This window comes from Palaemon carinicauda, chromosome 1 (assembly GCF_036898095.1).
Source record: "Palaemon carinicauda isolate YSFRI2023 chromosome 1, ASM3689809v2, whole genome shotgun sequence".
Taxonomy (NCBI): domain Eukaryota; kingdom Metazoa; phylum Arthropoda; class Malacostraca; order Decapoda; family Palaemonidae; genus Palaemon; species Palaemon carinicauda.
In genome coordinates this window covers 3,033,211-3,045,418 of record NC_090725.1, presented here as the reverse complement: position 1 = coordinate 3,045,418, position 12,208 = coordinate 3,033,211, and the positions used below count along the sequence as shown (strand labels likewise).

Here is a 12,208-nt window from a genome sequence, read left to right as displayed (position 1 = left end):
ACAGTACAATGATTTCTTTTGTTTATGTATGAATTTGTGAGATGTATGCTATTATGTATCAGTTGTGTATTATCTATTTCATTATTGATAACATTCTGGACAGGGCGTGATGGAGAACGCACTCTTTTGATGAGCGAAGTTATAAGACTTTATAAGGAGAGGTATCGTCTTGCTCGCATGCACAGAAAGGCAGAGCTGCGTGTTGCTGTGAGCCTGAAGCGAAGGAGACAGGTACTGTATAACCTAATTACTGTATGTATATCTTCTGGAAATTTCTTCTTGTGCAGATGATACTATGTCAGAGAGAAGTGTCAATCCAGCTTTGTCATTGAAAATAAAGAGAAAAAAAATGACTAATTTAGAAGTAATTTGTATTTTTCTTAACTATATAAACCTGAGATCTTTACATAGAAGTACAGTATAATATTCGGTGAAGCTGGAACACTTTGACATGGTGACAAGAATTGATTGGTTGTTACCAGTTGGCAACAGGGAAGCAAAGCTCTCCCCCTCTGGCTCACTGACAAACCACTTTGATTGCAGACGGGATTTACTGGGGTAAGCGTTAGTGGGTAATTCATGTAAAGAACTCAGGTTTGTATAGTTAGAAAAAATATAAATTACTGTCCTTACAAATTTGTCATTTGTTTCTACATGAATACAACCCCTTGTACTTTACATAGTAGACTCATCCTTAGGAGGATGAAAGTCCCCTTTCCAACTGGCTAAAGCTTTTACACGGGATTACTGCACTCAAGCATAATACAGTAATGCATGAAGAGTGAGAGTTCTTACATCTTGTTAACCAGTGACTGGACAAGACAATACCAGCTGGTCAATGATTGGTCCACTAGAGAAAAGTGAGCATAAGAACACTATTGTGACAATTGTCTCAGGGAATGATAAGCAGCAGGTTTGTAATACGCACAATTAAATGGCTTACCCAGACAAACCACACTCCCCCTCATAAGGAATGTGGGAATGACATTTCTATAAAATTTATGGAACAGCTACAATCTACAGGAGACTTACCTGCTGACAGATTAAATCCAGATGATGGAGTGTTGGATGCTGTGCCCCAAGAAAGGGGAAGGTGAAAAAAAGAAATGGCCAGTCATTCTAATATTCACCCCATAGTAATACGAAACCTTTGTCTTCGATCAGCTGCAGCTATGACAGGCCCTAGAGAGAACATGTCTGAAGACCTGAGAGTCAAGTTCTACAGGTAGTCTGGCATTTCCTGACACCTACTTATAAAACCTGCGTTAATGGAGGATTTTTCCTAAATACTGTACCACGAACGTGCTCAAGTCCCTGACATTGTTGTTAGCTCTGATTCGTACTGCTTTATGGAAGGAAGGGAGATTGACCACTCAGTCGATGACTTCTCTGATCCATGCAGAAATGGTATTCTTGGTTACTTTTTTTTTTGTTCCTCCCAGTGCTACCAAAGAAATGTTTTAATTGGGGATGAGCTCTACTTGTGCATTTGAGATAGCGTCTAAATGCCCTCACAGAACACAACAGTGGCCAATCAGGTTAATCTCTTACTTCAATAAGACTTGAAATCTGAAAGGATGGGAACCTAAAATCAGATAATGACGGATTTTGGGTCTTCGCAATAAACTTAGGTATGAAGGAGAACCAGACCTGCCTCAAACTCCTTAAATGAGTGATATTGTAAGAGAGATCATGGAGCTCGCTAACCCTGCTGGCGGAGGCTAAAACAAGCAGAAAGACCATTTTAAACGCGAGGTTTTGGTCACTAGCCAACCTCAGTGGCTCGTATGGGGCTCCTTTCAGGGAACGGCCAAAGTATATTCCCTGATAAAGAGCAAAAGAGTTTGTATTTTGTGACGGAAAAAATTTGTTACTTGAAGGATTCATGACTAAAATTATTTCCACAACCCCTAAAAACTCAACTGTGGCAAAAGAGTTTCTCAGTATAAATTGTGTACAGTATATACTATATATGTCTCATGTCCATACAGTAACACAAATCTCACTAAATTGATATATAGTCTGATTTTTATATGTAATTTCAGGCGATTTGATTTCCAAATTTTACTTAACCTAGCCCTTGTCTGACTTAATTTTTTCAATCTTTCAATAAACTCTAATTCTAAAGACCCTATATTGGAGATCATAGTTCCTAAATACTTAAATGATTCTACCTCATTAATCCTTTCTCCTTCCAATGATATTTCATCTCCCATTGCACACTCCATTCTCATCATCTCTTTCTTTCTTCTATTTATCTTCAGCTCAACCCCGAATGATATTTCATGCATTCTGGTAAGCCAGCATTGCAAATCCTGTGGTGTTCTGCTAACAATGGTATGACAATGAAACAATCTCAAATAGATTTAGTAGATTTGAGAACAAAACCCTCAGAAAGATATTGGGAGTTAAATGAGAGGACAGGATTAGAAATGAAACTATAAGAGAGATTACTCGAGTGCCATATGAGGATGGGATCATGATGAGGGGTAGATGGAGATGGTTTGGGCATGCTTTTTGCACTCCCCAAGAGAGATTAGTTCACCAAATGGCCAGCTGCACTCCACAGGGGACTAGAAGAGTTGGAAGACCCAGGCTTACATGGCTGAGGACTATGAAGCACGAAGTAGATGATGAATGGAGAAGTATTGAATTAAAAACTAAAGATGGAGACGACTGGCGAAAACTAACCGAGGCCCTTTGCGTCGATAGGTGTAGGAGGAAATGATGATGACTATATATGTAGGAAACATCATTAACATTTTTATCCTGCTCAGGTATACTGTAATGAAAAAGGTAGCTACTGAAAGGCTACTTATATAACACCCATGTTGTGACTTACCAATAGAGTAAAAACATCTGAATATCATGCTAATTATACATATATTAGGCCACACTAGCCTAATACTTAACTAAAAATAGTCATCAAGTTGGGCTAGTCTAACAAACCTTATAAAACCATGTTAATCTAAAATGGCATCATACACTGTAAGACGTAAACAACTGTATGCTATGTTATCCTAAAAACTATGAAAATGGACCAAGACTTAGATAAGAATAACAATTTATATGAAAGTAGGGAAATTTATTAAAAATATAATGGATGTTAAGATATGAAAACTTAAACACATACTTGTTGACATGAAAGGAGTGAATGGTTTCATACATCGTATAACCAATCAAAATAAACTGCTGAAAATAATTTTATAATTGATAAAATACACACCTCTATTATATTAATACTATCACTAAGGAAAGTGGACAACTAATCTAAAGCTTGATTACCAGCCATCACCCAAAATAATTACAGCTGATCAATAAAAATTTCAGATGCAACAAACAGGTGTGGGTATAATAATCAGGTTTCATCATAAATGACCTGCTTTTAATTTTGACACATAACTAAGGGACACATACAATATAGTGCAATCTTTCCTGAGAACATTTGAAATTGATACATTTAGCTCAAAACACTTTGTTTTGTATGGATGATAGTATACCGATAACTAATAAAGTCATAAATTTACTTGAAAAATTCTTTTGAATAAATAGAGTGAAGATGGTGAAGAGGGTGATGATGACGATGATGACGGAAGCCACATAGATTGGGCAGCACAAGCAAACAAAGCCAGGACTGCTTTGCTGGAAGCTGACCAAGCGGCTTCAGCACAGGAACTCCAATATCGACTGTTACTCGAAGAGTCAAAAGCTAAAGCTGAACAAGCTGCTGCTCAGGTAAAGTAACAAGATTAGAGAATTAGGTCTTTGACAATTACAATTTCTTTCTCCTTATCAATTACAGTGAACCCTCGTTTATCGCTGTAGATAGGTTCCAGACCCGGCCGGGATAGGTGAAAATTCGCGAAGTAGTGACACCATATTTACCTATTTATTTAACATGTATATTCAGACTTTTAAAACCTTCCCTTGTACGTAGTACTGTTAACAAACTACCCTTTAATGTACAGAACACTTAATGCATGTACTACAGTACCCTAAACTAAAACAAGCACAAATATTAAAGGCGATTTTATATCATGCGTTTCCTAAACACGCCAAAAAGCACGATAAAAAATGGCAACCAATGTTTTGTTTACGTTTCTCAGATCATAATGAAGAAACAAACGCATTTACTGTACACATCTGTGTATAGGTTAGTTTTTGCATCGATTATATTGATTATTCAGTACAGTATGTTGATTTTGTTATTACCAATATGTATATATATATGGGTTATGAAAAAAATCCGCGAAGTGGTGAATCCGCGATGGTTGAACCGCGAAGTTGCGAGGGTTCACTTATAATTTTCACGAGACTTTTTCATTAGTTTTAAAAAAAAATTCATGAGTACCACATGCTCAACTTTTTCTTTTACTTTCTATACATATGTTCCTTTTATCTCATCAAACTTGGCTATCTTCACATCTTAAATATTAACTCATCTGACTTACTATATTACCACATGCATTTACCTGTAAAAAAAAAGGAACAAAGTATGAAGTTTTAATTTTGGAGTTAGAAAAAAGACAAATTTGGGATTAATTTGTATTATTCCTAATGATACAAACCTAAAGCTATTTATAGGGATTATCATTCGGCAAAGCTGGAAGACCAGCCATAAGACTTAAGCGAGGTGAAACTACCCAACTGCTAGTTAGCAGGGTTGTAAGTGGGCTAGCCGGGTTAGCCAGCCACTCCACTCACATACACACCTGTGATGTTTTGTCACTTTTTTATTGCAGGCAGGACTTCTTGGGGGACAGGTGATGGCAGGCCAATTTGTATAAATGGCTACAGGTTTTTATCGTTAGGAAAAATACAAATGACTTCCAAATCTGTCATTTGTTCCGACACTAATACAAACCCTTGCTATTTTTTGGGATTGACTCCTTCCTTAGGAGGATGGAAGTCCAAACTAACTGGCTATTCTTTGACCCGGGGTTTCCCGTATGTGCTCTGCATGTAAAAGGGAGAAACCCTGACACTTCTTTAAACAATTCGTGCAATGCACGATTAGTGGCCTCAGCAATCTGTGTGAATGTGTGATACTAGCAGTGTGACTAGGCTAAGTAAGATAACTTAGAAACGTAGGAATCTTAGACTCAACCATCGATGTTACCCAATCCCACCTCGCCACGGGGTATGGAGAAGTAACAAGTATATCTCTCTATACCAGGTTACACCAGGGAAATGGTTCTATTTGCAGACAGTGTAGGCCAGCTTTGCAGAGTATTGTAGGTGCTGTTATTCCGCAGGGTGAAGATGAAAGAAAGAAAGAGCCAATCTTTCTTTGTCATTCATCCCAGACTTAACCATGGTTAGACTGCCCTCCATCTGCAACTTGTCCATCAAGGAGCTTGAGGTTTTATAAACCATTTGTTGTGTAGCCACCACAGGGACAATGGATAGCGTCTCCATGTTCCTGTAGGTCACATCTTGCAGGAAGTGGATGGTGATGGTTATTTGACGCTTTCACCCGTAACAAAGCCTGCATCACAGAGTAGTTTCAGTAAATGCTAGGGGTGTACTCCTGCTCCTAATGTTATGATTTCTAGGTCTCCTCTAGGAGAAGGATCCGGATTCAATACTCGGTCCATGATCTTGCGAATCCAAGCTGTGAAAGTATTCTTGGCGATTCTTCTCTTGATTTTCCCCGGGCTGACAAAGAGTGCTGACACTCGGGGCGAGCTCTTGTAGTTTCCTTGAGGTAGTACCTCAAGTTCTTCCCTGGCATAGTAACCATGGATCAACCATGGATCTGGATCATAGGCCATGCTACAAAGGACTCCCAATCCGAAGAACTTGAATCTGGGGTCTAAGCCAGGAACGAAGTAGAATATTACCTGGTCCATCACCATAAGTAAGAGACATTGAAAGCTGCCCCTGGGGGACGCCGAGTCTCTTGGTTGAGGCCAACACGAGAGGGAGACCTATCCTGGAGGTCAGGTGAAGATCTGCTGCTTGGAGTATTAGGTCGTAGGGGGCACCCTCGGGGATCGAAGAAAACAAATTATGCCCCATGGAGGAGGTTTTCCTTCCGACTGAGGGGAGGTAGGCACAAAGCTCCACATGAAAAGAGGCAATGCTAATGTAGAGGAAAGGATAATTCCTTTCGGTCTGAAGGCGAGGCTCAAGGGAGAGCGGAGGTCTTCCATCGCCGAGACCGAGAGCAGCTTTCATCTCGAAGGTAAACGAGGAATTTTGCTATTACTGAAATAGTGGCCTCGAGGGGAGAGATAACCCTCCCACGACCCTAACCATTGAAAACAGTTCACTTGGCCTGAAAGACCAGAGCCAAAAATTTTTGTGGGTGTCCTAGCATTCTCTTCACAACCTGTTGTGGAAAGAGGACTCTGAGATAGGAGCTGGATAGTCTCCAAGCGTGAAGTTGCAGCGAAGTTACGGCTTTGTGAAAGATGTTCGCATGTGGCTGTAAGAGTAGATCGTGTTATGGAGAGAGTTCTCTCGGATCTCCCTCTGGAGTTGCAGATACATCAGCTGGGTGTGACGAGTCTGGTGAGAAAGACGAGTCTTGCTGGAAAGATGAGTCTTCTAACGAGACAAGACTGTCGAAGATGCGGGCTTATCTGAAGGGTGATGGCTGGGAATGGACGAATCCAATTCCCCAGACGAATCTCCCGATGGGGAGACCCACTGGTGGTGGAAGTCTTTCCCAAGGACAGGAAAAAAAAGAAAGACAGAAAGAGACCAACGTCTGTTGCCCTGTCGGCAAGAAGATTGCATCTCAAAGATATTTAAATGACGGTACCATTCAGGCTCTAACCAGAACCCTTAGGACGAGTGGTACAGCATGCGATCCTCTCCCTTTTCTTTGATGCATCTGAAGGGAGAGTCAAATTCCGGGGAAGAGAAACGAGGAGGTCGACTCCTCGTATGAGATTCTCATCTGTCAACCTTTTTTCTCAAGCCTGTCTCCTGCCCGGGTCTCGTAGGGAACCAGAGAAAAGGAAGATCCCTCATATCCCAGCCTGGGATCTGGTCGAGCGCTCTTGAAGAGGTTGGCTTTGACGTAGACCGATGCGGAGCTTAACGAACAAGAGTGAAATGGTGACTTATGAGGTGTGACCACTGCTATAGAAAGTTTGTCCTAATGAAGGAAGCACTTTCGCTATCATCTCCTTAAACCCTGTTGTTCTGCGGAAAAACTTCAGCAGGCTGATGACGATGAACATGTCTAAGGATACCCACCTCTGATAAGGAAGTAGGGATATCTCTCGGCAAGCCATCGAGACTGTTATGATCAGCCAGTTGTCCGAAGTCTTTGGGGAATAAGGTAGATCCTGTAAGACCTGGTTGACAATAGGGTAAAACCCTCATGAAAACCTGAGGAACTATCAAAACCGAAGCACCGTACCTGGACATGGAAAGCCTCTATGAATGAAGAAATCTTCCTTGGTGACAGATGTCCAGGAAAACTAGGAGTACGAGTCCTAGTGGTCGAACGTGCACAGGAAGTCCTGGACTAACTGCATGTTTGACTGTAAGCCTCTCCTCGCTGGACAGAGTTTGATTATTAAACTTGTTCCCAGAGGAGAGGACACAACTGGAGACTTCTATAGGAAGAACTGACTGTAGAAGTTTGGAGATACTGTATCTTAATGAAGAATGACGTCCTGTCCGACTGGATGTATGGATCGTGAAGATTAAAGAGAACCACCCTAACACCTCAACTGGTAGGTGGAAGAGACAGAAGTGTATCGTTTGTAGCTGGGCTGCGGATTCTCTGTTCATGGCTAAAAGAGAATGATTACTCCAAGCTCGTAAGAGGTGATTACCCACTACTGGAAAAAATCTCACTTGAGGACAAGAAAGGAAGTTATCTCTAGAAAAGGACACCGGACGACGGGAAAACTCCAGCTGCAGAAGAGCGTCATTGTCTGAGGGTTAATGAACAAAACTGAGTCAAGCTAAGGGTTGGTTGTATAAGCCTCTCCAGAGAAGGATTCTGCAGATGGAGGCTGAAGATGCTTGTACAAAGATCCAAGGGGGCATAGGCTGACGGAGACAGGGAACCCATCTAGGGGCTGACCGAACCCCATGTTGCATAACTTCGCTGGCTGGAAGAATACTAACAACTAAGTTGCTATTGCTGTAGCGTGAGCCTGCACTGGATTCAATCCCTTAGAACCGAGGGAATGAAAGAGGAAATTACCCTATGGGGTTATGTCCCCAAAAGCAGGTAAGAAGACCCAGGGAACCAATCCAAGGAATTGGCCCTCAGAACCACCTCCGAGATTGGACGAACTCTCAAACTTGTGGAGAGAAGAGAATCCAGTAACCTTAAAGGATTAGGCTCCCAAGCTTCGCTCTGACCCACCGGATGGTGGCAGAGGTGAGTGGTCGGAAGTCTTTGTTGTGGCAACCGCTGTGTAGAACAGTGTTCTACTTGCCAGGAGGCCATGAAAGTTGTGGGTGCCTGTGCAACTAGCGCAGGTCTTAGCTATGAAGATTTTGGCTTGCAAGGAAAGAGGTAGTGGGCGGAAGTGGCAACCTCGTCCTTGAGGCACATAGCCCACAGGCTCTGTAGTAGAAAAGAAGTACTAGTAGTGGAGCGAAGAAAAAGACCTTTCATGAGGGATGAATGTGCCGAGGACTGGAGACTCGATGAAGAAGCCTGCAAAATATGCACTCGGGCTCTTTGAAGCTCGGAGAAGATGGACACATCAGGAACCGAAAAGCCCAGCCTGTGTGAAAACAGCTAGCTCCAAGAGGCGCGTGAGGTATTAAGCGCTAAGGTTAACACTTGTGGTTTACTCTAGCTGTAGGTGGAGAGTGCTGGATTAGGTTCTACAAAGGGAATGTGTGCTAAACACCATCATGGGGGTTCAGCCAGAACAGATTGTCACAGAGAGCAATTTTACCTCGGAAGGAAAAGTAGCTATAGGAAAACTGCCAAGTGATGGAATCGGTTGCTAGTACAAACAGCAACCTAGAAGACAGCTGACTGGTGACGAGCTTAAGCTGGCAAGTTTCGATCACAATCTGGCGAAACAGTGAGGTGGCGAATTGGTGCAGTAACGAACAGCGAGCTAAAAAATCGACGAGCTGGCAAGCGGCGAACTGGTGATCAGCAAGCTGGCAAATCGGCAATCAGCAAGCAGCACTGACAAGAGGTGAACTGGCGATCAGCGCTGACAAGCATTGAACTTGCGGTCAGCGAGCTTGTGAGCTGGTGATCGGTGAGCTGGTAATTGGCAAGTTGGCGAACGGCAAGCTGATGATCAGTGAGCTGGCGATCGACGAGCTGGCGAATCAGTGAACTGGGGAATCGGGGATCAGCAAACTGGGAAACGGCGAGTGGCGCTGACGAGCGGCGAACTGGCGATTGGCGAGAGCCTAGTTGGTGAATTGGCAAGCTGGCAGTTTGACGAACTGGTGAATCGGCGAGCTGGCAAATCGGAGAGCTTGTAATTAATATCGGCGAGTTGACGACCCGCGAGCTGGTGAGTGATGATCGAAAGCTGGCGAATGACACTGGCAAGTGATGATCACAGGCTGGTGAACAGGGACCTGGTGAACACACTGGCAAGTGATGATCACAAGCTGGCGAACGGCGAGCTGGCGAACGGAGAGCTGGCGAATGGCAAGCTGGCGGGCTGGTGAGCGGCCAGATAGCAAACGGTGAGTGACGATCACAAGCTGGCAAACGGTGAGTGACGATCACGAGCTGGCAAACGGTGAGTGACGATCACCAGCTGGCAAACAGCGAGTGACGATCACGAGCTGGCAAACGGTGAGTGTCGATCACAAGCTGGCAAACGGTGAGTGACGATAACGAGCTGGCAAACGGTGAGTGACAATCACGAGCTGGCAAACGGTGAGTGACAATCACGAGCTGGCAAACGGTGAGTGACAATCACGAGCTGGCAAACGGTGAATGTCAGTGGTCACTAGCTGAAGGATGATCGTAGGCAATCGTGATCTGACGGTGCAGCTGCAGCAGGGCTGGGCAAGGCGAGTCTGTGGGCATGGTGAGTCAGCTGGGTGTGACGAATCTTGCTGGAGAGACGAGACGAGATGAGATGAGTGCTGGGCGAGGTCTGCTCCCGAAGAGGAAGAGCGAGGAATGGACAAATCCAATTCCCGCTGGAAGAGTCCCCTGAAGGGGAGACCAAACAGATGAAGGAAGTCTCCCCTGCGTAAGGGAACTGACGACCAACATTTGCTGCTACTGTCGGCAATTCTCCCTGCAGGTAGTAAGATTGCTGAATAACAGCTGGTGGAGGGACTTTCCCTCGGAAGGGAAAATTCCAACACCTGGAGGCAAAGCTCCAGGCAGCACTCTCTGCCTACCCTCAACGAGCTCTAGCTCAAACTGAAGGTTGACATAGAGTGTTGCCAGAGAACAAAGCTCAAGCTTGTTCTCTGGGTTCCCTACGAATGGGTTACCCGAACAATGACATCACCATGATGGACAGGAATGGACGAATCCGATTCCCGCCGGAGGAATCCCCCGAAGGAGAGACTGAACAGGTGAAGGAGGTCTCTCTCGCGGACTGGAAAAAGCGACCAACATCTGCTGCCACTATCAGCAATTCTCCCCGCAAGCAGGAAGATTGCCGAACAATGACTGGTGGAGGGACTTTCACTTGGACGGGAAAAATTCCAACGCCTGGAGGCGATCTTTCAGGCAGCACTCTGATTCCCCATAACGAGCTCTAGCTCAAATTGAAGGTCAACATAGAATGTTGCCTGAGAAACGAAGCCGAAGCTTGTTTCTGGGTTCCCCCGAAGAACTCCGAGGAGTTCTAAACAGCCACTGCTAAGATAGTCCAGAGCTACCACAGGCACAGGCGAAGAAGATGGAGACTGGCAGGATCATTCAACTTCGCATTCCTTACATTGGCTTCTAGCACTGAGGAAAAACCAAAAAGACAAAAAAAAAGAGAGAATGAAACTCCACCCAGGCAGGACAACCTAACCTGCGGCCAGGAAAAGTTGCCACCGAGAGGCGCGGGAACAAACTAAAAACTAGGCACTCCCATCATCAGCATCATCGCTGAACGTAGGAGAGCGGCATCAAAAGTGATGTAGAAAAGTTAGATTAACAATTTCATCTTAATTTAAAATTAAATTTGGTTAACTGAAAAAGAATTACTTGGAAGAACAGCCTAACCCGCAGGAGGAAAAGGTGTTCCCTGAGAGGCACAGGATCTGCTGCTTCCCACGTAATGAGGGAGAGCACATCAGCAAGAGGAACGAGACCGAAGTCCAGCTCTGGGTAGGCTGTAAGCGGTCTTCCCTTCAATGAACATGCAGGGAGCAAGTGACGTCAAATTTCCAAACAGAGGACTATTCACACAAAACTACTCCCCTAAGGCGGAGGCTAGGTTGTTGCACTCGGAGAAGCGGGGGTGGCAACCAGCCTACGGGTTGTCTGGAGTCAAAAGGGAAGAGGCCTTAAGAGAAGGGTTCCCCGCCCTTGAGAACGGCGCGCTACACTGACACTAAAAACAGCAACATTTTCAGTGTAATGAAAAAGAGAATGTTTATAAACATATAAAAACATTACAAGAATGTTTAAACACATATAGAAACACAAGAAGAAAAACATAAGTAAAGTTAAAGGCCCGCAAAACAGTTGGGAGAAGAGAGAGACGAACGTCTACCCTCTTCAAGTCAAAAGAAAAAAGTGACAAAACATCACAGGTGTGTGTGAGCATGGTGGGCAGCTACCCCACCTAACCCCCCCCCCCCTTCCCGGCTAGCTAGCGGCAGAGTAGTTGCACCTTGCTTAAAAGTCTTATGACTTTTCTTCCCAGCTTCGCCGAAAGATAATCCGTATAGTACTATAAATAGCGAGGGTTTGTATTAGTGTCAGAACAACTTACATTTTATATATGCAATGCTCAGTTTCTGATGAGCTCATAAAAATACTTACTACAGTATTATAAACTCATCATTTTATGATATACAACTTACCATGGGATTCAGAATAATTTTTCTAACACCATAATATACTACAGGCATTCCAGGCATTCGAAAGGCTGATTCAACAGCAAAGAAATCTTGTGAAAAGAAGTTTCTCACCATTACCCCGAGAGAAGAATAACAAAGAAGTAGGTGCTAGCTCGGTGTAGTTTTCAAACCACAGAAACAATGTAATACAAGACAGTAGTATAAGTCCAGGTAGCACATTAAACAACTGTTATCACCCATGCTTCTTACAGTATACAAAAATATTTGG

General features: G+C 43.7%; 1 protein-coding gene across 1 annotated transcript in view; it reads left to right on the top strand.

The window, feature by feature from the left end:
- Positions 1-12,208, top strand: part of LOC137641368 (meiosis-specific nuclear structural protein 1-like) — a 47,206-nt gene that overhangs the window by 20,232 nt on the left and 14,766 nt on the right. Inside the window, exons 2-4 of the mRNA XM_068373858.1 lie at positions 104-231; positions 3,553-3,735; positions 11,988-12,080. Of these exons, the coding sequence (XP_068229959.1) occupies positions 104-231; positions 3,553-3,735; positions 11,988-12,080 (404 nt within the window). The remainder of the gene's footprint in view (positions 1-103; positions 232-3,552; positions 3,736-11,987; positions 12,081-12,208) is intronic.